This window comes from Platalea leucorodia, assembly GCF_965183815.1.
Source record: "Platalea leucorodia genome assembly, chromosome: 1".
Classification (NCBI taxonomy): domain Eukaryota; kingdom Metazoa; phylum Chordata; class Aves; order Pelecaniformes; family Threskiornithidae; genus Platalea; species Platalea leucorodia.
The window spans coordinates 90,348,411-90,373,027 of record NC_138823.1 but is presented as its reverse complement, the minus strand read 5'-3'; the positions used below and the strand labels follow the sequence as shown (position 1 = coordinate 90,373,027).

General features: G+C 37.7%; 1 protein-coding gene across 3 annotated transcripts in view; it reads left to right on the top strand.

Annotated features, from left to right (window-relative positions):
- DROSHA (drosha ribonuclease III) overlaps positions 1–24,617 on the top strand; it is a 77,308-nt gene that overhangs the window by 19,901 nt on the left and 32,790 nt on the right. For all 3 annotated transcript variants that reach the window (XM_082314569.1, XM_082314567.1, XM_082314568.1), the window contains 7 exons: positions 2,393–2,464; positions 4,057–4,138; positions 5,428–5,502; positions 8,848–9,017; positions 13,658–13,782; positions 16,963–17,062; positions 20,065–20,172. In XM_082314569.1, the coding sequence (XP_082170695.1) occupies positions 2,393–2,464; positions 4,057–4,138; positions 5,428–5,502; positions 8,848–9,017; positions 13,658–13,782; positions 16,963–17,062; positions 20,065–20,172 (732 nt within the window). The remainder of the gene's footprint in view (positions 1–2,392; positions 2,465–4,056; positions 4,139–5,427; positions 5,503–8,847; positions 9,018–13,657; positions 13,783–16,962; positions 17,063–20,064; positions 20,173–24,617) is intronic.

Below are 24,617 nucleotides of genomic sequence, written 5' to 3'. Positions count from 1 at the left end.
AAAATATGCAAATACTTAATTTCTGTACATTTGAAGATTTTTTTTGTTGTTATCTTGATATTTCAACAACTAGTTTTTTTAAATGTTGTAGGGTTTGTTTCTTTCCTTGGTTGTATACCTATTACTAGCTACACCACCAATGCCAAAACCCAGTGTAAGAATGGTTATCAGTACAGGACTGGGATATAAGAATACTGGAACTGAGAAGCACTGAGAAGAAAGCATTTTTTTTTGTGACAGTTTGCTTGCATAATCTATATGACAGCATGACTTTTGGTAAGCAGGGGAAGGGACTCTAATCTTGATGAGAAGTCAGTAAGAGGGTGGGTAGAGTTCAGCCTGTGGGATTGCAGTGTGAAGCAGTCCTGCCAGGCAGCATTAACAGCCTTGGGGTTCAAGGCAGATTTGTCCCGAGGCTTTACATTTTCACTTTGCAAACAAGTAAAAAGGAACAGTTTTGTTTTACTCCCATTAGAAGGGAAAAAAGACCACCTTATTTTTATAATTTTTGTGTGTACTGCATGACAGGAAGGCAGAGTTATGGAAATCTTTAATAGACAGAGAACAAGAAAAACTCTTCTTGTCTGACATGAGTAGTTAGTGAAGACATTGAGCTTACACTTACTGTAAAGTGCATGTGTGTTTTTTTTTCTCATTCCAAATAGGGGAAGTGATCAGCAGCAAATTATTACTTTTTTACAGAGTTGAATACAAAACAACACCACATTGTCAGTTCCTGTTACTAACAGATATAAAGCCCTTTGGAAGGAGTCTCTTGCCGTCTTGAGATGATTTTTGGCAACATAAAAACTGCTGTTTGAGAAACATTTTGGAACATATGTGATAAAAGGGAGGTGACAAAGGGTAGCAAAAATAGAGATCCGAACACCAACGTCTTTGAATGAACCAAATTTCTGTAATTTGAAGTCTTAGCTTTGTACCCGGTTAGAAGTCTTACTACTGTTATTACTGTTACACAGTAATAACTGAGGAGGTCAGATATTAGGGAAAATGATTAGTATGGTCATATGAGAAATTATGATTTTCTTAATATAACTACCAAAACAATTTTGTAGTACCAACCACATGTACCTTTGCTATGTATTTGCTTGTGTATTTGGAACTCTAATTCACGGAGATTTTTGTCGTGGTCACTTCTCTAAAGCATTCATTTTCTATTCAATACAAAGAAAAATACCCCAGGCTACAGAGCTTCTGAATCAGAATATCCTCTCCTGGTTGAACTCACATGTTAGAAAGTAAGCAAACGCTCTCTGTGTTTTCATCTTTTTTTAAAAAGCCCCGCTGGCTTAAGTGTGACAGGTTTTCCTCTTGGATTCTAAATGGGACATTTTTATTTTTGTATTCACATTTAATATTGTATCAAATTTGGGAAATGCAGTTTTTTATTTGGTGGTTTGGTGTAGCTCCTTAGTTTATCGTGCAGATATCAACAGATTTTTGTAGACAAAATAATCAAATGTTTGACAGTGGGCTGCAAGAAGAATATTGCACCTCTGCTAAGTCCATTGATTTCAGTGCAACCCCAGCATCGTTCAGATATTTATTTGTGTGCTTATCAATGCAAAATAACCTTGAGTTGCCTCATTTTCACAGACCACTGAATTGTTCTAAGATTCTTTTATGCTTACAAGGGCAGTGAATATTAAAACTTTCTAAGAGCTGTAGATGTGTAGGGTAGGATTAGGCATTTCTGTAGTCTTTTAGAAATTTAGCATTTTTGTTTTTAAAAATCCCATTTAAAAAACCGACCAACCACACATCTTCAGCAGTCCATGGACTTTGCAAACAAAGGAACCTTTTTTCAAAGGTGAAAAAAAAGGAATTAGATGTTTGTCTTACTAGTTAGTTGAGTGAACTTCTGAGAATATTTATAGGATGAAATTAGTATAAACCTATAAATTTATCCTGAAGCTCTTATATTGTGTTGCTATGACTTAAAGCCATATTTTAAGACAGTGTAGCTAACAGGATTGGCAGTATGCTAAAAACACCTCCCCTTCAGGTCACTGTATCAATCTGACATGTTGTGTCACCAACAATAAATTCACTTCCAAATATACAAGTGAGAGAAGATACGGGTTTACTGAGCTTTGCTTTTTCTTCTGAACAAAATTTCATCTCCAGTAGATGGCATTATTTAATCTTCCTTTAGTATCCCTCCTGTCAGCTCTGTGTTATTACAGAAGTGGAGGTTAGAACTGTTACTTCTGTTGCACATGCTTGTGTTCCAGTCTTTGCATGATCCCCAGAGCAGCTGTTTTAGTAAGTGCCCTTTTCAGCAGACAGTAATACCTTTGCATACAAATTGTATTAACTATACATTTGATGCTGTATAGTTTTTCATGCTGAATTTCTATTTTCATTCCAGATTCCTCTATGTAAAGTAATCAGATTTAACATTGACTATACAATTCATTTCATTGAGGAGATGATGCCTGAGGTAAGAAGGATAATTAGTCAAAAAGTCAGAGTGAGTTATGAGTCGTTGATATGCTTAATGGATTAAACTCTTTAGAATCCCATCTTGTGAAGTCTCTAGAGACAGGCTGTGTTCTGAACGAATGGCTGAAAAGGAGCTTGTACTCACAGGTGCTAACATAAATCCTTCTACCTAGGCTATCATATATTAAAATCAAAGAGTAAGAAGTGCTTATATCCATAGCTTCTTTTCATTTTAAGTTATATACAATATATGTCAGGTACTCTTATCTGTAAGCTGAGTTAGGCATTATCCTTCTTTTATGGATGACAAAAATAAGGCATGTGGAGGTGCTGGTTTGCCAGGATCACAGAAGGCAATGGCAGAGCTGAAACTAATCATGAGTTTGAAGCTCTGAAGATTGCTTATCAGTACTTAATATAAGCTGTTGCCAAAACAAATTTCCGGTGGATACAAACAAAGCACATCCAGTTCATAATCTTTTTTTTTTATTACAAATTAATCCCTGGTGAAGCCAGTTTGTGAAGTAAATTGCTGCAGTGGAACAGCATGTGTAGGTACAGAAACACCCCTGCATATTAACTACAAAGATAGGATCAGTGTTTAATTTAGTCACATATATTTACATTTTTCTTTCTAGTTATTTCTCTTTTTGTTGCTCAACAGCATCTAAATATATGCAAGAGCCCTGAAATTCCTCAGCAAGATTAATGTGATCAAAGCAATTCATTGTCGCTGAATCTGCTGTGTTGTCTCCAAATCTTATTCTAAAACAACAAATGGCCACCAAGCAAAATGGGGAATTTGACATTTTTTTGGACTCCTGGTCAATTGGCTACAGCACTATTTGCAAGACCATCTTTACTAATGCATTCTTGTGAACGAGATTCTCTTGTTGGGTTTAGAATTTATGGCTGATATCATACATATACAATTTATATAAACCTGGCCTGATTCTGTTTGTTAAGGAAGGCTTTTTAAGTTCCTTCATTTCTGAATGAAAGCTTTTTGCTTTGGAGGAGCTGCTTCCCCACTTGATGAGAAGAATCCCTCTTTTTTTTTTTTTTTTTCTTTCTTCTTTTTTTTTTCTTCTCCCCTTTCCTGTTGGCTCTTGAGGTTCAAAATCCTCAATTCATTGTTCTGATGTGTTGCTATGGAAGTAATCATGATATCACAAATGGTGATTTCTAAACTTTTAATATGAACATGTAGAAAAAAGTGAATTATGAAGAAGATTCTTAGAAATATGTCATCTGCTTATCTTACTCGGGTGAAAGGGGTTTAGTGCATGGCAAATTATCGCAGATTCATGATTTCTGCCTATAGTGTTGATTTGGACATTGACTAAAGAGTCTTCATTACAATGCTTTCTGACAGTGCTTTCTGAAGAGATCACTGTGTTATGTTACAGTAGGTGATTACAGATATATCAATACTGTTTCCAAAGCCCAGTGTCTAGCAGTTGGCAAGTATGAAGACACCGTTTTTTCAGTTGTTTTATTTAAGTATATTTGAGTGGCATTATTTGTGTTACAGTTATATGTATTATTATTATATAATTATAATTCTGGTTTACTTTTTTCTTTCCCCAGAATTTTTGTGTAAGAGGTCTTGAGTTGTTCTCTTCATATCTATTCAAAGATATTTTGGAGCTCTATGACTGGAATCTTAAAGGTAACTTTTATTTAGGAAAAAAAAAAAACATACAAAAACCCAATTAATTGCAGTTTTTGTAAACAGGACTCTATGTTGTTATGTTCGTTGGTTTAAAAAGAAAAAAGTGGGGAGAGGCCTCAAAAGAACAAAGTCAGATGCTGGTTTACGTGAGAAGGACAAACTTGCACTTTGTTCTTCAAGAAGATGAAATATATTAGAGTTCATTAGTGTGGGCTGTAGCAATTATAATGCACTAACTTGGCACTGTATTCTTGCAGATAAACTAAATTTCTTCCTTGATCCAAAACTGTTCTTTTTAATCAAATAGTAAATATTATTGTATGTTTAATATTGCATAGTATCGTATGCATGGTATTTTGAAAGCCAAGATGTCAGGTAAACTATTCTCCCTGTTTTTACAAGCTGACAAACAAGTTACTCATACAGTATTTCTCTACAGTCAACTTAGAAAGCAGTGTCATACAGACAGCCGTAGAGGGATAACATATCATTATAGCTGAATGTTTTTGACTTGACAAGATGAAAATATATGTTTCTGTGAAGACTGCGACAAAGGAGAATTTCAGGGATGATCCTTCGCTTGCTCTAAAAGAAAACCAAGAATTTCAAAGGAATTTCATTTCAGAATCTGTAGGCGTGTTTCGGTGTCTTGACCTTGTCTATGGAGATGCACTGTGCACTTATTGCAGTTAAACAGAGGAGCGTACAAGTTTCATACATTTTGCGTAGCCTTCTTTGGTTTGATACTAAATGGATTCTAATATCAATGTTGTGTTTCGTATCACTGGTTCCAGTTGCTCTTTCTTTTTTAACACCAGGTACTTACTGGTTTTGTTTTTATTTTCATGTAAAGCTTTGGGTGATTAAATAGGAAATGAAAAAAAACCCAAAAATACCATAATGGAAATTTCCTTGTTATCTTTGTTATTGTAACCAAAAAACACCCCACTAATTGGGAGGGACTAATAAACTAGTGCTTGTGTCTGTAAGGCTTAAGTGAATTAATTATATAAATTTTTTTCTGTATCACTTCTAAATAAAACTACTACGTTTTTCTTAGATTCTTTTTATTTTTAAGTTATTGTAGCTTTCTTTGAAATTGTCCATGTGAAAGCTTTCTGTTCCTCTCTACTGTGCATTTTGTTACTTTTCTGATTGAAACTTAGGTCCTATCAAATGTAATCACTGTTCATTGATTTCATCTGTGGCAAGGTTGCCTTCTTTTTTTCTTCTTTTGCAGATATGTTGCTGTTCATAAATTTTCCTTATTTTTTTTCATATTTAAGGTCCTTCACCTGAAAATGATTCTATTTGCTGTCCCAGATTTCACTTCATGCCGCGATTTGTGAGATTTCTTCCAGGTAATGTTTGTGTTATGTAGCTTTATGAAAATTAGATCTAAAAGACAAAAAAAACCACCCCAACAAATCCCCCCAAAACACTCCCCCCCAAAGAAAAACCACAAAAAAAATTATTGCAAGTCAAATGGTTCAGTCAGTGTAGAGATCTGGTGCTTCCGTCTGCACCTGGCAGTGCTTGCTGGCAGTGTGGATGGTTTAGTCAGAACTGGGATTTCAGATGGGCAGGCCAAGTCTCGCTTCCAGCTTTTGTCTCTGTCATGGTGATTTTCGGCAGTGCTGGGTCATCCTTGTCTTGCCCTGTGATGGAGCTGTGGCATTTGAGGAGTGAAACTGAAATTAATGTCCCCTCTGCTCTTCAGGATACCATGTGATTATATTAAAATTCTTGATGTGCAGTTTTGAGGGTCAGCGTGATTGGCACCCCTGAGCACATGTTGTTCTGATTGTTTCTTTCTTTATCTTAATGCGAGCTTAGACCTTGCAGCAAATGGTGAAAGACAGAAAAACACCATTCCATTGCAATCCAACCCTAGCCTGCCAGCTAAGGACAAACTTCAGTGTGGAGCGTTACACTGGTTTTGAGTGAACAGCTTACACAGGCATTTAACACATCCTAAGATACTAAGGCAGACTTTCAGTTGGTATAAATGTCATGGCTCCATTGAAAATGCGTCCTGCTGAGATCCTGGAAGTGATTGCTCCAGAAGGGTTGTGTGGACAGGAGGATGCGTTTCGGCTGCTGGGCTGAGGATGCAGATGAGACATGGAACAATCTTCATCAAGAGGGCTGTGGCCTGGAGGTGCTCTCTGCTCTGGGCTTTGAAACTTAGTTGGGGTATTAATTATAGCTGTGGCTCAATGAGGTTTGGCTCGTTACTGTGGAGAGTACTGATGGCTGGATGTCTATATTTCTAATTGTTGTTCCTTCCTAGATACACAACACTGTTCAATCAGAAGCAGAGCTCTGAGCCTTGCTAGCAAACATTGATTTGGTTCTGCTGAAGCAATTTACAAAATAAGCCATCAAGCCACATGTGGCTGATTAACTTGACCTCATCACAAAATGAGAACAAGTTTGACCTGCCTGGTTTGTGTAGCTTGAGGGTGTTTCCTGTTAGTTTGGGGTTTTTATATTCTGATTTGTTTTATTTTAGTTTAGAATTCAGCTCTTTCTGCGCTGTTGGATTGTTTACTGATAGGGAGAGATAAGTCTACAACATGTATTCCTGTGTGCTTCCTCTTTAAGGTTCCCAGCCTTCTAACTCTTTATAAAAATGTCCTTTTCCTGATACTTCTGCATATATAGTTGCCTTTTAGCATCTTTATGACAGATATTTTTTTAATCAAGTTTGCATTTTGTATTGATTATTTTTTGAGACATCCTTGGAGATTTTTAATTTCCAGAGAGTGGGAATCTATTTCCTTCAGGTATGTTTGCAGAACATTATTTATCTATGTCTAATCAAAGAAGATATATTGGTGCAACAGATCTCCAGACATCCCTCAACTGTCTCTTTAAAGATAGAAATGAATTGCTGATTTCCTATCCCCTCTACTTTTCTTTCTTTCTTATTTTTCTAACATGGTCTAAAAATATGAGGTTTGGGATGTCAGGTTTTCTACGTGGATTACTTAGAGACAAGCCTTGGGGTAGCTCCAAGCTTTGAGCTAATCGTACTCGGTTTACTGAGTGCTAGAGATGCATAGTATGCGGAAGAGTTACTGTACTGTATTCATTGACATAGATCTTTATGATGATAAGTATATTAAGAGAGTAAAGGACTAGAAAAAAACATTTGAGGTCCCAAGTACTGCATGTTCTGATCCAGGAAAGTTGGGTCTCTAACTACTCTGTAGCAACCTGTACATGATCTTCAGTGAGTAAGGCTACGCTTTTTTTTAATGATTGTTGGACATGAGCTACCTCTTGCCTAACAGTATAATCTAGTTGTTCACAAAGACCAAAGTCTTGTAAACTGAGTCCCCCTTTAATTTGAAGGAAAGCGTTGCGCATTTAAAAATGTGCTTCTGTAGCTATTTAGAAGTATTTTCTGTTTCTGGTTAGGTTTGGGGTGTATTTTCCCCATTTAAGATTCCCTCTTGGAATTTGAATGAGGTTAATTGTTCTAAGAGGCCAAGTTATATCATTCCCTTTCATCTTCTCTGTACCATAGTGCTGTAATCCCAGCTGAACTAGGAGACGCACTTGTTCCCTTGCATGTCTTGTAGAGGACATCATCTTATGCAACACTGCTGTTGTGCAGCAGTTCTGCAAGGCTTTTCCTGTGTGCTTGGGATCACATTCCTTGTGCTGTGGCATCATCCCCCATATTGCTCTAAGGCTTTACTTCTGGTTTTTCTCCATTCCTGTTTTGTGTGTGTAGTGATAGAGAGAATGTACTCAGTGACAGGACCAGATTGCTTGTGCTCCCTGGAGAAGGGAAATCAACGTTTGTGCTCTGTGCAGATGAAACTGCAGATGCCTCCATACCTCCAAATTAACACCCTGTTGTTGAAGGAGGGGGTCAGAGATGTGTGTCAAAATTAAAGCACTGTAGTAAGATGTCTATCTTTCTACTCATATGAGCAGACATACTGAATTTGAATAGTCAGTGTCTTCTGAATGGTGGACTGTCTGGACTGTCACTCACTTGTCTTTCCTGTTTGCATCCTCACATCTGTAACTGGCTACCTGGAGCCAGTCAGATGTTTATTATACTGTCTTCCTTTGTTACAAGCAGTCTTTGCTGTGCATGTTTCCTGGGGTCTCGGAAGTATTTAGCAGTTTTCATGTGCCCTTGATTCATTTAATGACAGAAGGCAGCATGAGGCTCTTTAGTCTTCATTACTGCAGGTACAGCATGTAAGCACTACAGATGAGTTTAAAATGCAAGGATAACTTGCTACATTCATCCAGAAGTATCCTGTAAAATTTTGAGTATTCTTTAAAAAAGCTGCATAAATGGCTAAAGGCTTTTTAACTACCATTGTAAAAAGAATGATAGAAGTGTGAAAAGGAAGACATCACTGGACAATGTAACTGATTGTTCTGTCTGCTCATCTTAAAGTTTTTTCAGGCAAGTTAGAAACTTCAGCTTTACAGTATGATGAAACTGTTACTCTTGCTACTATTACCGTTATTGCTTCCCGTTTAGCAAAGTGTTTATGCATGTGCCGTATTCATCAATAAAACATTTGCCTTTGTATTTGTCAAGTCGCTTAAGCATTTTGCATTTTATTTTGCTCATCCAGGTATTTTATGTGTTCTGCATATTTTCTCTTTTGCTGATGCTTTAGGAGTGAGTATCTGAAATGTGTTTTGTTTTATTTATTTATGTTTTTAAGATGGAGGAAAAGAAGTACTCTCAATGCATCAGATTCTTCTCTACTTGTTACGATGCAATAAAGCTCTGGTGCCTGAAGAGGAGATTGCCAACATGCTTCAGTGGGAAGAACTGGAATGGCAGAAATATGCAGAAGAATGCAAAGGGATGATCGTTACCAGCCCTGGCATGGTAGAGCAAATAATTCTGAATTATGAACAACCCAATGACATGTACATGTCTTGTTTCAGAGAGTCTGCTACAGGCTGAATTGGAAAGGGAAAAGATGACCAGTGACAGTTGCAGATTGCTATAGGAACAGTTCATGGACTTGTTCCAACCCTGGGAAGAATTGCACCTTCTGCTGCTCTACTAAAGGGCAGATTTCCAGATGAACAGTGTTTCAACATGCATGTTAAAAGCAATGGCTATATTTTATGTATGTGAAACTGTAGTTTGCTCCTCTGCTTTCTTATTTTCTCAGACAGTCTTTATGTGCATGATCTCATTCTCTTTTCCCTGACACAGGACCAGAGAATTAGTAACTATTTGCTGTTTTCTTTCATCTTCCTCTTTTGACCCCCTAGCTCTATTTAAAGTGCTCGATCCAGATTCTGCCCTGAATATGGAAAAGGTGTTTTCTGCCTATGTGTTTTTTTCCACATTGTTTCTATGTTGCTCTCACTCACACTGAGGAATTTTGCGTACGTTAATGAATGCATCCATTAATTTTCAGTCCCAAGCTTGAAACCCCTATGGCCTTATTATTTTTGGAACAATTAGTATTTTAAAGCATATGTTCTCTGAACACAGCTCCTTTCAACTCCAGTGTTTATGTGAATTTAGCCCATTTTTCTGACTTTTACACTTAAGAAATGTGGGTCACAAGAGTAGATGATGTCCACTAAAAGCTGCAGGGTTCTGTTTGCGTGGTTTGATCAGTAGTGCAAAGTGGTATCAGTAGTAGAGGCATGTTTTGGACCTGATATTTTAGATTGCCATGCAGTTTTCTCAGTTGTAATACCTTTCTTTCTCTGACTTAATTTTCCTCCTTTGCTCATAGCTCAACTTCTTAGCTTCTCCAGAAAAAGTGTGACTTGGTATCACGCCTAAGGGGAAATTTAGTTTGCTAACTGAAAAACCTGTCCCCAAACTGCAGCCAAGGTGACTTCCTAAATATATTTATCAAGTTCATATTTTTATGTATGGCAGCATTACATTTAGTAAACTACTTTATAACTTCGGCAGGATAATTTATTTGTCCCTTGATTTCATTCTGAGTGTTTTTGTTCTGGCTAAAACTTTCTAGACCAAAAGGAAAATAAGATTATCTGTGGGAACATGAAATACAGAATACCTGTGAACTCTCACTATGGAAAATTCTACCTGAGCTGATTAAAACTGAGTGCTAAACCAGAATCTCGTAATAGAAATTGATAGATGGCCTTAACTGTTTAACTTAACATTGCCTGTGGTTTCTGTGATACAAGAGACATGCTAGTGCACAAGTCATCAGCATCTGAATGGTTTACGCTGACATAACTTCAGTGGTTTTGCTGAAGATGTGCTGATTTCAGCTAGCTGAAAACTTGCTTTTTTGTTTGGCATGAAGGAACGGATATATGCTCCTTCCTTGTGTCACTGAACTGTAAATGTCTGTGTGCACAAGGCAATGCAGTTTGTGAGTGGTAGTGTTAATTTTGAGATTTTGTGATTTTTACTGACAAACTTTGCATTCTACAAGACAATGTTTTGAGAGATGCGTGTGGATATCAAAATATGTAAGCGTAAAAGAAATGTGCAGCACTTTGAAAAGTTGTCATGTTATAATGCCATCATTAGAACATGCTTTTTCTCTCAAGAAGATTGCAATGACTTTCTTCTTAGTTTGTGGATTTTTTTTCTGTTCATTGCAGCATATTCTACTGAGTATGAAAGTAAGTGAAAAATAGAGTATGAAAGTATTTTCTATATGTTTTACAACGTTAGAAGATAAAACAGTTCTGTTATAGAGACAATGTGAAACCGTTTTAGAAAATGACAGCTCTTCAATTCAGTTTTATCCACTTGACACAACAAAGTAAAAACGCTAAATTTTATTTTGCTGCTTTCTTCCACAACATCACTTCAGAAATAATAGTTCATCTTGTGAGCAGATGTAGGTTTTATATGTGTATTTTATTTTTTTAAAAGTGAGGTGTACATATATGCATGATGGAGAAGGGAAAAAATTTTGATAGGCATATAAATCCCATTTGCTTAAACAACTAACAATAGTTCAGCATTATTTAAAACCATTTAATTTATTCACGGTGTTTCATTAGTTCACTGAAACTTTGTGTCGGATAGATTTAAAGGTTCAGAAATTTTAATCCTCTTTAATACTTTGCTATTTCTAAAGTATTGCTGCTTTTCTCACGAGTACAAATATATATGTATTTTAACATACTTTTGTACTGCATCTTCATGCAATCTCATCACGTCTTCTAATTCAGCAAAGACTTATTGATGAGGTTTGGAGTAGGAAACAAAGATAATGGGCCTCTGTTCTGTCAGAATTTGTTTTCGATGAGAATTTAAAAGCAAGGTTATGATTATTAGGTGGTCTCTCACAGCACTTTTAAAAGAACACAGGGATAAAAATCTGGAAGAAGAACATCTAATTTGCTTGCGTCCTGTCTGCTGGTGTGCAATTTATACTGTATGTTTCTGTATGGTGCTGTTTGTTCATTTAACCTTCACGAACGGCAGCAGAGAGGAAGCTAGTGTTCACCCTGCGGAAGGAATGAAGCATGGCCTAGCTACTCCCCTCTCCTAACTGTCAGTGAAGGTTCCTTCACCACATTGTGGTTAAGTCTTAAGTCTTAAGGACAGGTTCTTTTGTCCTGGTTGTTATCAGGCATCTGTGAACAGCTGTGTAACTGAGTGACAAAACTCAAAGGCAGTGGCATATAAATAAAGAGGGAGAGGCTGGTTTTGAGTGATCCCAAGGCCACACGTTTCACACAACCCTGCTGTAGGCATATTGAAAGCTCTTCTCCCTTTCATGCTTTTGAGGATCAGATTGCTTCTATTTAAGTGCAATTTTTAAAAATATATTGATTATAATTGGTGTATTGAGTATAATAATTGTTTCATAGTCTGTTAATCATGTTTTGCTGCCTTGGTTCTCAGAGGAGTTGTTGTGTAGCAAGGCTGCTTTTTTGAGGAGGACGGGAATGAGAGAAGTTCCTCATTTTTAATGTTAAGAGAGGGGGAGAACCAATGAATGACTTTTGTGAAGATAAAAACTTTTCAAATTGGCTTTGTGCAAACCCTACAAAAACAGATAAACTTGAATTTCAGGACTTTAAGGTCTGGTTCAGAGAACAACATTCTGCCTGCTGCAAATCCTCCCCATGTTTTTCATTAGATTTTGTTGTCCTAATCCCTTTTTATTGGAAGCCCTGTGGGGAAAACCTTTTCTCTTCTTTTTCCTTTTTTTCTTTTCTTTTTTTAAACCTGGCAGCATGAGCTAACTAACTTAAAAAATTTTATTTTTGTCTTTTTTTGGCTGGGGAGATGTAGGTTTATGTTCAGTCGTCATATCCAAAGGGAAGCTGATAAGCATTTTTCCCTTGGAAAATGTTTCTCTATCTGAATGTCAAAGTTTTTAAATAAGTTTTTGCTTTTCTAGAATAGATTGGAAATGTGGCCACCTGATGAGGCTTACCTTTATTTCTAGAATTGGCTTTGCTTATCCATGCAGAAAATTATTCCTTTGAACAGTTCTACCAAGGTGGTTTGAAGGGTAAAAGCTTTGTTCTTGACACAGTTTTTATTGTTTTGTGAAGAGAATGGTGGGAGCTGTTTCTGTAACTCTGAAACTCATCTTTGAGAAATTCACAATGCTAAATTAGAAGTTTTGAGATGCAGGTAACTAGAAGTAATGCCCTTTTTCTGAAACCTTAGACAAGCAGAAAATATTAGCCTCATCCAGCTGATTGCAAAGTAGGGAGTAAGCAGGCACATAACAAAGCAGCTTGCCAGGTAATGGAGAAAATGTTTACTTGGAGACAAACTATGCACCTTCAACTGAGTTTTTAAATATGTTAGATAAGTGATCGAGAGCTCTGTAAGCAGCATGTCTTCTACAGTGATGTGCAATTACTCATTTTCTGCATTTTTAGAGGTGAAGTGAAAGTTGCCTCCTTCTACACTGTCCTTTTTAACTATAAAAAGAACTTCTGTTTTGAAGTGTAAAAAGGACAAAAGTCTCCTCATTATACAAGACTGTATTCCTCATTGTGCACATCAGCCTAGGAGCCTTTTCTAAGAGTCGCATGGCAGATTTTTTTTAATACTGTTTAGTCGGTGTGATTGAATGGATCTAATAATGGCTTCACTTGCTTTGGGAAATCAGGAACAGAACTAAAATTAGAGAGGTAACCTGATCTTAGTGAACTGCTCAGGCATGTGGGAGCTTGGATGCCAGAATGCTAATCATGATTTTATTTCCAGTGTGGTGTTCAACCAAAGAAAGTTGCTTTAAGTTCTCAGAAACAAAGTTGCTTTAAGTTCTCAGAAACAATCAAACAGGAAATTTCCTGACTTGTAAAATGAAAATAAAAAAACCTCTTTTTTTTTTTTTCCGCTGGGAGAACTAAGTCAATTAACTTTGTTTCAGTCATTGTCATTGCCAAATATTTATTATAATATTAATGATTATTTTTATGTGTATTTTAATAAGCTTGGAATATTGCTGCTTTGTGGTTCCTGGATAGTGTGGGCTAGAGGCAATAAATTTTCCATGGAGCTGTTGTTCATTAGGTATATTTTGTTTTTTCTCCTAGAAACCCAGTTCAGTTCGTATTGATCAACTGGACCGCGAACAATTCAATCCTGATGTAATTACTTTCCCCATTATTGTCCACTTTGGGATACGACCTGCTCAACTCAGTTATGCCGGAGATCCTCAGTAAGATGCTTTTCCTTCCATCTTTCGTTCAGAAACTCACTACTGTTGTCATTTGTGGCTTAAATAGGGCTTGTTTATGTGCTTAATTGAGTCCAATATAAAGCTTAGTGCTTATGGCATTGGACACTAGCTCTTGTAAATTCGAGAATATAAGGTATAACTTCTTTTTTTTTGGCATAATTCAGGATCTGCTGAAGTAAATGTGCAGGCGTGTACAGTATGAAATTTCTCATACTGAGAACAGCTCTTCTAGGTCAGACCAAAGGTTCCTCAAGCTCCGCATTACTTCTCTGAGAGGCCAGTTGCGGGTTTTTAGAGAGAGAATAGCGTAACAGGAAGACAGAGGGGGAAAAAAATACCCAGGCTTCCAAAGGTCTGTAGCATATGAACTTCTGAGCTAGAGGATGTATTTAGTTCATTTTGTGTAACAGCCCTGAATGGACCTTCCATCACTAAATTTCTCAAATCGCTGTTTGAATCTTTTTATGCTACTGACAGGGAGAAGATTCCAGGTAATCATTTCCCCAGTACTATTGTGCATCATATGAAAAAGGACTGACTTTTGTTTCAGAGCTGCTACTTGATCATTTAATGAAGTGCTCTTCAGGTCTTATATCCAATAATGAAGAATGTGGCCATTTTCTGTTTGCTTTCTTCATGCCATTTATGTATCTTGCACCCTGCCATATCCTATTTAGTTGTCTCTTTCTATGCCTTGAAGGATCAAGTCTATTGTACTGTTTCCTAGGTTGGAAGCAGTTGCGTTCATGCCCCTTTTCTCTGTACCTTTTATATCCTTCTAGAGATTGGGAGGAATGTCGTGAAGGAGTGGAGAGGGAATCAGAACTTCAGGCAGAGCAAGAAATACTGTTTCACTGAGGATTCCTGTAGTGGCATAAAAGTGATTGCTGGATTTTGTTCACAATTCTTTTCTTGATTTCTGACAATTTCAGGGAACTTTTTCAATGATTTGGAGATCTGTTTTCTGATTGATGACAGACAATATAGAGTCCATCTCTTGTGCATGTATAGTTAAGGTTGTCTTTTTCCTCATGCATTTTCCTCTCGTGTCTTTTAAGGACATTGAATTTCACCTGCAGTTTTGAGGCCCAATCACTCATATGTGCATGTATGACAGACATATTCTTCTACAACTCCTTCCTTGCTGAGAATTTTAGATTTAATATGGTGGGAAGTGGGAAGAGTGAGTGCTTATCCAGATAATAACATATTTTCTTTTGGCTTTGAGCATGACTTTTATTCCTCATCATCTTTTAGTTTTCTTATCCATAAAAAGAAAATAATTAGACCAAAGAATATAAGAACCACATCTATTTTGATGCTGAATTTCTTAATATTTGTAAAGTTCTAGTACCTTGCATTGAAAGCAGTATAAAGATACAAAAATTATTCTTCCCACACTTTTTTATTTTAATTTTCTTTATCATTTCCATGGCTTTTTTTTTTTCCCAGAGCTGCTTACAGAATTTAGGCATGCTTCTTTTTGTCAAAGTAACAAAGCAGTTTTTGTGAAAGACCTCTGTGGTGCCATCATAAATCTCAGGCTTAGCTTTGGTGTATGTGTGAAATAGATAATGCCCAGAAAAGATTTTTCTCTAGTGTGTCTTTTCTATATGAGGTTCTAATACAGAGTTTTTGTTATTGTAATCTGTTCATTAATTCTCAAACTTAATTGCAATAACAGAGCTTGTTCCACCCATATTAATAGTAGTAGTAAAATGTGTATTGTTTCAGGTTCTTGTTTTTGAGCTGAAACCTCCTTGTGGCATTTGTTTGTTTTCTGGTTTGTTGATTTGTTCATTAACCCATTTTTCTTCTTCAGAAGGGGATTTGTCAGAAATAGATGGGCTGTTCTGCAGAGTGCAGAAATGTGGAGAACAGAGCATAAGAAAAATCTATGGATTGACCATTTCAGATGTGTTTATAGACTCAAAAAAATATCAGCATCTCTAGAGGGAGAGAGTATGCATTCAAGAATGCTGCAGAGAAATAGCTATGGAGAAAATGGCAATAAGAAAAGATCTGTTTGTGTGCCTGTGAATGTGGGATGCTGGGAAGATCATGAAATAGTAAAAGAGCTACTGCTTTGCCACTGGTGTGGTAACTTCCTACTACACCCACTGCTCTCAGTTGGTGCTGAGAAAGATCTTCTTTTATAATGTAAATATAAAAGAAGATAAATTACTTGGGTAAACTTCTCTCTCTGTCCTCCAATTCGCTGCTTCATATTAAAAGTCTAGTTTTATGGGTTTTCTTAAAAAACTCTACAGAGGTGATACGATTTTGAAGATAACATTGTTTCCTAAGGACACAAGGTCCATGTAATGATTGTCTTGGTTGCTTCTCCCATAGTAACTTTTGAACCTGTTGGTCAGTTGCAGCTGAATATAGTGGTGGGATGTTGTCTACAAATGGAGTAAGTTCTACAGGTTTTGTGAAAATACGTGCTAGATTGCAGAGAGACTCCCACTGAGGAAAAAGTTCTGTTATTGAAGTTTATGTGTAATTAGACAGCCCCAAAATATGAAACAGCTAGGCGGCTGGAGAAAACCAGAAGCCTTAAGTATATGCTAACCACAGAGAAAACTTGACTTGCTGTTTCCATTCAGCACAAACCCCATAGGGAATGAAACTTTTATTTCACTGTTCACAGAATGACTTCATGTTGCACATGACTTGTAGAGCTTTTCCTCATGTGCTTCACTGAAATGTTTCAGCCAGTGTAAGGACAGACACTTCTTGGGAAAGGTTGCTACTGCTTTTCAGTGAGTGATAGGTAAACCCTGTGGAGAAGAGGGAGTTTTCACCTGCCTGAATTGAGATGACATGCCACGGGCAAGTCTTTTCAGCATGCGGAGGTGGCCCTTTGGTGGGTATCTGGGAGACCTGGGTTCTGCCCTGAGCTTTGCTGTTCACCTCACACTGCACACAAATGCCTCCTCTCTGCTGCTGTGTCCACCCCACTGGAACAACTGCAGAGACACTGTCAGCTCTCGTAGAAAATGCTTTGAGATTTTTTTCTCTGGAGCAAGAAGATGCTTGTAAGCAATCTGCATGTATATGGGTGCATTATTAGCAGCTGGAATGTTCCTAAGGACAAATGGTGAGAAACTTCTGTTGTATCGACCAAAATATTTGTTTTCTGGTTTTGTCCTTCAGATACCAAAAGCTCTGGAAGAGTTATGTGAAGCTGCGTCACCTGCTGGCTAATAGTCCCAAAGTCAAACAGGCTGATAAGCAGAAGTTGTCACAAAGAGAGGTATGCTGAGCCTTCCTATAACTGATACTTAAGGACAGTAATTCAGGATGGAATAAAGCCATATGACTACCCTGTTTATGGAAACAATAGAAATTCTTTACAAAAGATTTTCTTTTCAGGCTGGTAACACTGATTTTATTTTTATCTTTGCTTGTTAGTGAATGGATTTTTTTTTTTTTCCCTTTTTCAGCTGTCAAACTACTGCAAGTTTTTTACCTAATTATAGAAATGATCATTATAGAACCATAACTTCGTTATAGCTGTTGCCATTAATGGTTTCAAGAATTAGCATAGAGAAGGACTTTTTATTTCGGAGTGCACTTTTAACTGGCTCATAATTTTAAACATTTTTCTTCTGAGATAAAAACTGCCACACTTGTGCATGGTTTTAAACCGTAATTTATTAGGCAGTCTTAGTGACATTCCTTAAGATCTTCGAGTCTAAATCATCTGGTTGTTGTTATTTTCAGTAATCTTTAATGACAAATGAGGTACTTGTTGAATTTTTGTCTTTTCTCTCTTTTTTTCCCTGAAGTGATGAGCAATAAGCATTTCCTAAATGCAGATACTCAACCAATTGGAAATTAAAATCAGAAAAATAATGTCACCTAAATATAGACTAAAGCAGCCTGCTCTCAGGTATTTGTTTTTTTAAGATCTTGGACTGAAGCTTTGAATTTTCCTGGTGCATGGCTACCAGGCACTCTTAATTAGACAACTTACGTAAAGAATATATGGAGGAGAAATTAACTTCTTTGGTACCGGATGGAATTTAATTAAGTGGTGGTGTATTTTTTATTTATTGATTAGAAACCCTGATGGTTCATAGAATCATACACTATCCTGAGTTGGAAAGTACCCATGAGGATCATTGAGTCCAATTCCTGAGTCTTCCCCAGTTTACTAACTGTGTAGTGTTGGTTGCAGTAAATGTTTGATACAGTTGACATTGCACCTGATTTTTATTATTACTGCAAAGCATAGTATGCTGTTGCATGAACAAGGGTCTTAGTTAACATTTTATATATGCTGATATTAAATAAGCCCTTGGCTTCCTTACTTGTGAATGGGAAAAAACACAATGTTGTGACTTAACTGTGCCACAGTTATAAGGAAAAAAAAAATTTTTCCCTATAGGAGATGATTTTGTTTGCTTACACTTTCTACAGTCAGAGCAAGTAGAAGGGAAGACAATTGTTTTATGGACATCCTTTCATTAGGGGCTAATGGATAACTTATTTGTAAAATTGTAGTGGATTGGATATAGAGGGGTGATTGTGTTTTGCTTCAAAAGATAAAATGCTCCTTTGGTATTTATCACTTACTGTGTGGTGTGCTGATTTTTGTTACTAGACCGTATTATCTAGTATAATGGGTTTATCAAGTATTTGTCTGCCATCTGAGAGGCATACGGGGCTGGAGCAGAAGCTTTATGTGAGGATAACCTATGCATTTTGCCAATGGATGTGTCAGTAACTTAGAAGGAACTGTAGGGCTGCACCTGACTGGTACATGGGCTTTTAAAGATTATGAATCATATATTATGAGTAACACTGGAGTGCTCCTGAGCCAGTCAGCCTGAAATTACAGCTAGGTCTAGCAAACACTGTAGCACCTGTCTGAGAAAACACCCAATGCACGGCCTTGAAATGCAAATTTTAGACAATGCACAAGGGGTGCAGTGCTGTAAGCATCTCTGTTCCCTCTGCCATCGGTCATTCGCTACTACAAGATTGTATGATGTTATTATTTGTGGCAAGGTCATGCCTGGGGGCTTTATTCCTCTAACCTAACTTTGAGCATGTACAGCAGGTGCATAAATTGGGACCTGAAGGCTCACTTCGAAGTCAATAGAGAGAGAAATGCATTTTTTGAAGCCGTTTATCCCCCCTCATTGAATATAAAAGGAGCCAGGGCTAAGTAGCCTCCTACCCTAGATGCCTCAGTATTGATTTGATGAATCTGCATCTGGATAGATGCGCCTCTTGGAACCACTCTGTGCGTCTCTGCAGAACAGAAGACAGAGCCCGTTCCTGCCCAGAGATGCTCACAGGCTTCAGACTGGAAGCTGGGAAGAGATGGCTTTGAGCAAGTGCCCTGTAACGAAAAAGAGGAGCAGAGGGAGGATGGGTTGCAGTTTTGAAAAGTTTTGTGTTCTGAAGAAGGAAGAGCACCGAGGAAGTCCTTACCATTAGTGCATGCTGTGTGGGCAGCTTGCATACCCTGGGGGCTTTGTAGTACTGGAAACAGGAGATCCTGATCCAGGGGTGTTTTATTTTAGCTGATTTTCTTTCATTCCATTTTTACAGAAATATTTTCTTTTAATGATTCTGTCAGAATCTTTTAATGTTCACAGTTTCTAGAGACAAGTAAACTGTTTGGACAAGACCAAACAGCCAGTGGTCAAGGCAAAACAGATTTTTTTTATTTGTATTTTTTAGTTGAACTAATGTTGTTAGATTTCATCGTAATAGGCTCCAGGACTAGTGAATGCTGACCCCTTTCCCAGACTGGGAGTACTGACAATGTTGAACAGGAACTATTATGAAGTAGCCGAGATCACAAAACAAAACCTTTCTTCTACTTAGTCTGTTTTACTCCTACTGAATGCTTCAAACCAGGAGTACTCATGGTGATGGACTTGAATGAAGAAGTTGTTTTGCACACAGGGGTAAAGAAGGTGCTTTCATTATAAGGACCTTAACTTGCTTACTTACGTATCATCTTGGATGTATCAGTTGGACTGGTTTGTTCCATCATTTGAAGTAAAAAATGTAGTCACGTCTGTTCTCTTCTTGGTCTACCAAAATCCTGTGTCTACACCGTACTCCTGCACGTCCACCACAGTCTGTGGCTTGGCAGTTACAAGATTTGGACTAGTCTTAGAAACTGCTCACCAAAAGCGAACCTTAAAACGAGTGTTGTGAGCACACTCACGCGTGCATTGATACTGCTTTGTTGTAGAAAGTTATTCACAGGAGCTCCGTTCTCTCCCTGTCTAGGAAGCACTGCAGAAAATTCGTCAGAAGAACACAATGAGACGTGAAGTGACCGTTGAGTTGAGTAGCCAGGGATTCTGGAAAACAGGGATACGCTCTGACGTCTGCCAGGTGACTAAACTGCAGAGATGTCTGATGTATTTTCTTTCTTGATAACTGACATTTACCTCTTGTAAGGGTTTGCAGTGATTCTAGGCTGACGAGCCAAATGGAAATTAATACCTTTGCCTCAATGAGATCTGCTGATTTAGGGAACTGTTCTGGTGTCCTGCCCACCCCCTCCCCACAAAAAAAGTTATTTTAAAATTTTAATTTTCTTGCCACTGGTTGATTAGCGCAAGGGAGAGGGGGTAGGAATGGCCAGCTTGAGGCTGCAGGTTAGCCAAATGTTGAGTCTAGTGTGGAACTCCAAGGGCTTCTTCATCCATCAATTGGGTTGGTTTTAGATATTTTTATTTTAATATATTTTCCTATTTAGGTATTTTTAAAAAACAATTTTACAGTGAAGCATGAAGAAATATCTTTTTACCTGAAAGAAAAGAGCAAAAAAAGCCCCACCACAACTAACTTGTGGATTAAAACAGGTGACCTTCAGTAGGAACATACCTTTCAGATACTCTGTTTCATATGCATGACATCTCCAAGGTACAGATCTCTGCCAGATCCTATTCTGAAGCAGTTGACAGCCACCAGTTTTGTAATATGATAAAAATAAGTGCAATTTTTGAATTTTACTGATACAATATTATATAAGTAGTTATAACAGCCAAATAAATATACTAGAGGTATACTTGCATGATTTTTTCAGCTGTTGTTTTGGAGATGTTATTTAAGAATTAAATGCTTACAATTTAATATTAACTTAACAGTGTGAAGTATAAACTTTGGAGATTGCTAGGCAAAGGTAAAGGTAGAAGTCTCGTTGTTATCTTAGAGGTCTGGTAAGGCCAAAGAGGAAATTCTAACGGGAGAGAAATGCTAATAGCTAAAATTGCTTTTCTTCCATCTGAAACATTTCTTGTGATTCTACTATTGCTTCTGAAGTCGAAGAAAGAGAATAGTGGGACAGTATCTTCCCACATAGCTGAGGAAAATTACAGCCCTTTTCTAATTTTTTGTTGTGAACTGTGTCTATTTTTACAGGTTAAGTAAACTGTAAATTTCTAATTTAGGAGCTTTGAAACAGTTCTGTGTTATTCATAATATCTTCTGTGATTCATCTTTTAATGTCTTGGAGATTCCTGTTTCGTTTTGTTGTTGAAGGACAGCAAAACACCAAAGAATGATAAAAGTAAAGCTATTTCATGTTTTTGTGCCCATCTGCAGCCATAATATCTAAATCAGCCAGTTCTGGTATTAAGGTCTTTTGATTTGATTTCTTTGAGAGACCAGGGGTAGGCAAACTGTATGTCTGTAAAATGAAAGATTGCTGCTGTTGCTACATGCTTTTTCCCAGATTAAAGAAGACTAAAACTAATATGCATAAATCAACTCTGTGGGTAGAACTGAAGTGCAGTGATTTTAAAATTAAAGCTTTTAAAAGCATTGCTGTTTAGAAGATTGAAACTCCTTTAAGTCACTCTGATAGCTTGTAGTTGCTCTAAGTTCCACGTAGCAGTAATGACACTGGTCTTTGCAGTCTCAGAAGTTAACTGCTTGGAGGGGGAGGAAAAACAGTGAGCGAAATGTTCCAAAAATGTAAAATGGCTGTTTTCTGCCCAGCTCACTTGAAGTTATCCAGGAGATGAAGTGCACTACTTGTCCACTAAGCTGTGCAGGACTTACTACGCAGTCTGGCAGGATGGGGCCGTGCTGAGAAGATACCACATCCCCCCTGCCCAACCCCCAACCCATCCCAGCGTTGCCTGTAATGTTGCTGCTGTGCCTTGAACAGCTGTGTTAAGTGTTCAGGGTGAGGAGAGAAATAATGCATTTCAAAATATTTCAGCTCACCTGGTTCTTCTTAGTAGCTTCAGGTTAGGAGTGTCGGCCAGCTTGGGGGATGCTGGCGCTATCTGGGGGCACCTGAGAGAGTCCCTGCCTTGCCATGCCAGCTGCAGCAAGAAAAGAACATGCAGCATAGTTAAAATCATACATATTTAAAAACAAAAAAAAAGTTAATTGTATGTTTATAACCAGATGCAAGTACCAAGGCTATGGGACTCCTGTGGCCATATGGTTTCAGGAGACTTATTTTTTAATCATTAGCCATTCTTTAGCCTAATACAATTTTTAAAGTAAATATTTTATTTTCTTATAAAGATCTAAATACATAAAACATCCGAAACATCAAATAGCTATAATCCAACATGACGCACATTAATTGAATCAATCAAGTATTTAGTGCCATGACAGCAGCACTTTGTCAGTATAACTGCAAGAGTCAAATTAAAGGCCTTCTGTGTGCTCCCAGGGAGATGTCAATTCTTCGTTCACTGCACCACAGCTGATAAAAATCTAAAACTTTATATTTCAGTCCTCAAACTTAGGGCCACATATATTGGTATAAAGAATATGAAACCTTGCTTGAGGGACTCTTTCTGCCTAGTGCAGTGGAACGTAGAGGCAGGGAAGCAGAGTTGTTCCATGAAACAAGCTTTGGAGGGTTTTTTTGGTGTTTGGTTGTTTTTTTTTTTTTTCCTTAATGAATTCCTTCTATGAAGGAAGACATAGGAAGCACGCCTGTACAGTTTATGTGGAGATAAGAGGGGTGTTCCCCTAGCTTGTAAACTACCCTAAGAAAACTCTAAATGAGTGACACGGTAACAAAATAAAATTTCACTTACACTTAGTTTGCTTGGAGCGGTTTTGCATTTTTCTGCCATTCAGAGATCCAGAGAGTCTTTTTTCTTGCTGTTCACTAGTTACTTCCATCCAGCGGAAAAGGACCTGGGGGTGTTGGTCGACAGCCGCCTGAATATGAGCTGGCAGTGTGCCCAGGTGGCCAAGAAGACCAACAGCATACTGGCTTCTATCAGAAATAGTGTGGCCAGTAGGACTAGGGATGTGATCTCCCCCCTGTACTCGGCACCAGCAAGGCCACACCTCAGATACTGTATTCGGTTTTGGGCCCCTCACTACAAGAAGGACACAGAGGTGCTGGAGCGTGTCCAGAGGGCAACGAAGGTGGTGAGGGGTCTAGAGCACAAGTCTTATGAGGAGCGGCTGAGGGAGATGGGGTTGTTTAGTCTGGAGAAGAGGAGGCTGAGGGGAGACCTTATTGCTCTCTTTGTAGAAGACCTGAAACAAGGTTGTAGTGAGGTGGGGGTCGGTTTCTTCTCTCAAGTAACAAGCAATAGGACAAGAGGAAGTGGCCTCAAGCTGCGCCAGGGGAGGTTTAGATTGTATATTAGGAAAAATTTCTTCACCAAAAGGGTAGTCAGGCACTGGATCAGGCTGCCCAGGGAAGTGGTTGCATCCCCATCCCCGGAGATATTTAAAAGATATGTAGACGTGGCACTTAGGGGTATAGGGGATAGGTTTAGTGGTGGAGTTGGCAGTGTTAGGTTAACGGCTGGACTCGATAATCTTAAGGGTCTTTTCCAACCTAAATGATTCTATGATTGCCTTCCAGCTGTGTTCGGTTTTCAAGAATTTTGCGGTCTTTTCATTAAACAGAAAGCATTGCCATTGGTTATTCTTAACTTCTCAATCTTGTAACATTCACCAGTTTGTATTTTCTGCTGTTCTTTCTTTAATAACATGCAGAAACCCATAACATCATTCATTCTGTAAATTACACATCATCTGCTTTGTATGCTTGTTTTTCTTGCATCTCTCCACATTATACGCTCATCTTCTGTAATCATACACATTCCTCTTTCTGAAATTAATAGTGATAGCGCTCAGATTTTGATTCCCTTAAAACACATCTTTCTTTTGAATATATTCATGTCATGTCACTAATAGGAATGATTAGAAGAACTGAAATTTGATATCAGTGTCACAAAAATGGTCACATGCATAAAATTCTTTAAATACTGACATTTCTCCTGTAGCTCTTACTTTTCACTGTCATGCAAGAATTTTGATGTTGATATCATACTTGCTGTACCGCAGTACTGATAAACTGTACTACTTGCTTATTTCAACCCAGATCCATCCGAAGTCAATATTAGTGTAGGATTCCTGCTTTACAACACTGAAAGAGGGAGACTTTCATTGTCGCAACAGAGTTAAATTTGTATTGAAGTTTTCCTCAACAGAAAAACATTATCTGTTTCCTTAGATGATCAAATGGCAAACTTTCTGATATTTTTTTAGCACATTGAGCCAGGAAATGCCAGACTACAGCATTTCAAAAAGCCCTTAATTCTTCCTCAGAAGGAAATGAAGCAAGACACTAATAACTGTGCCTGAAAAGCAAGTAGCTACTGTTGTTTGGTGAAAGCTGGTTAAAGTGGTATAAAGTGCTTCTTCCCTAATGTTATGAGGCAGAGGGGAAATGGTCTTTCTTCATCTTTGGTACTAACCTAAAACTGCAGGGTGTTAAATGAGAAGGTACAAACATACAGCATTGTATTCAGTCACAGCTTATTGAAATTTGATGTTACGGG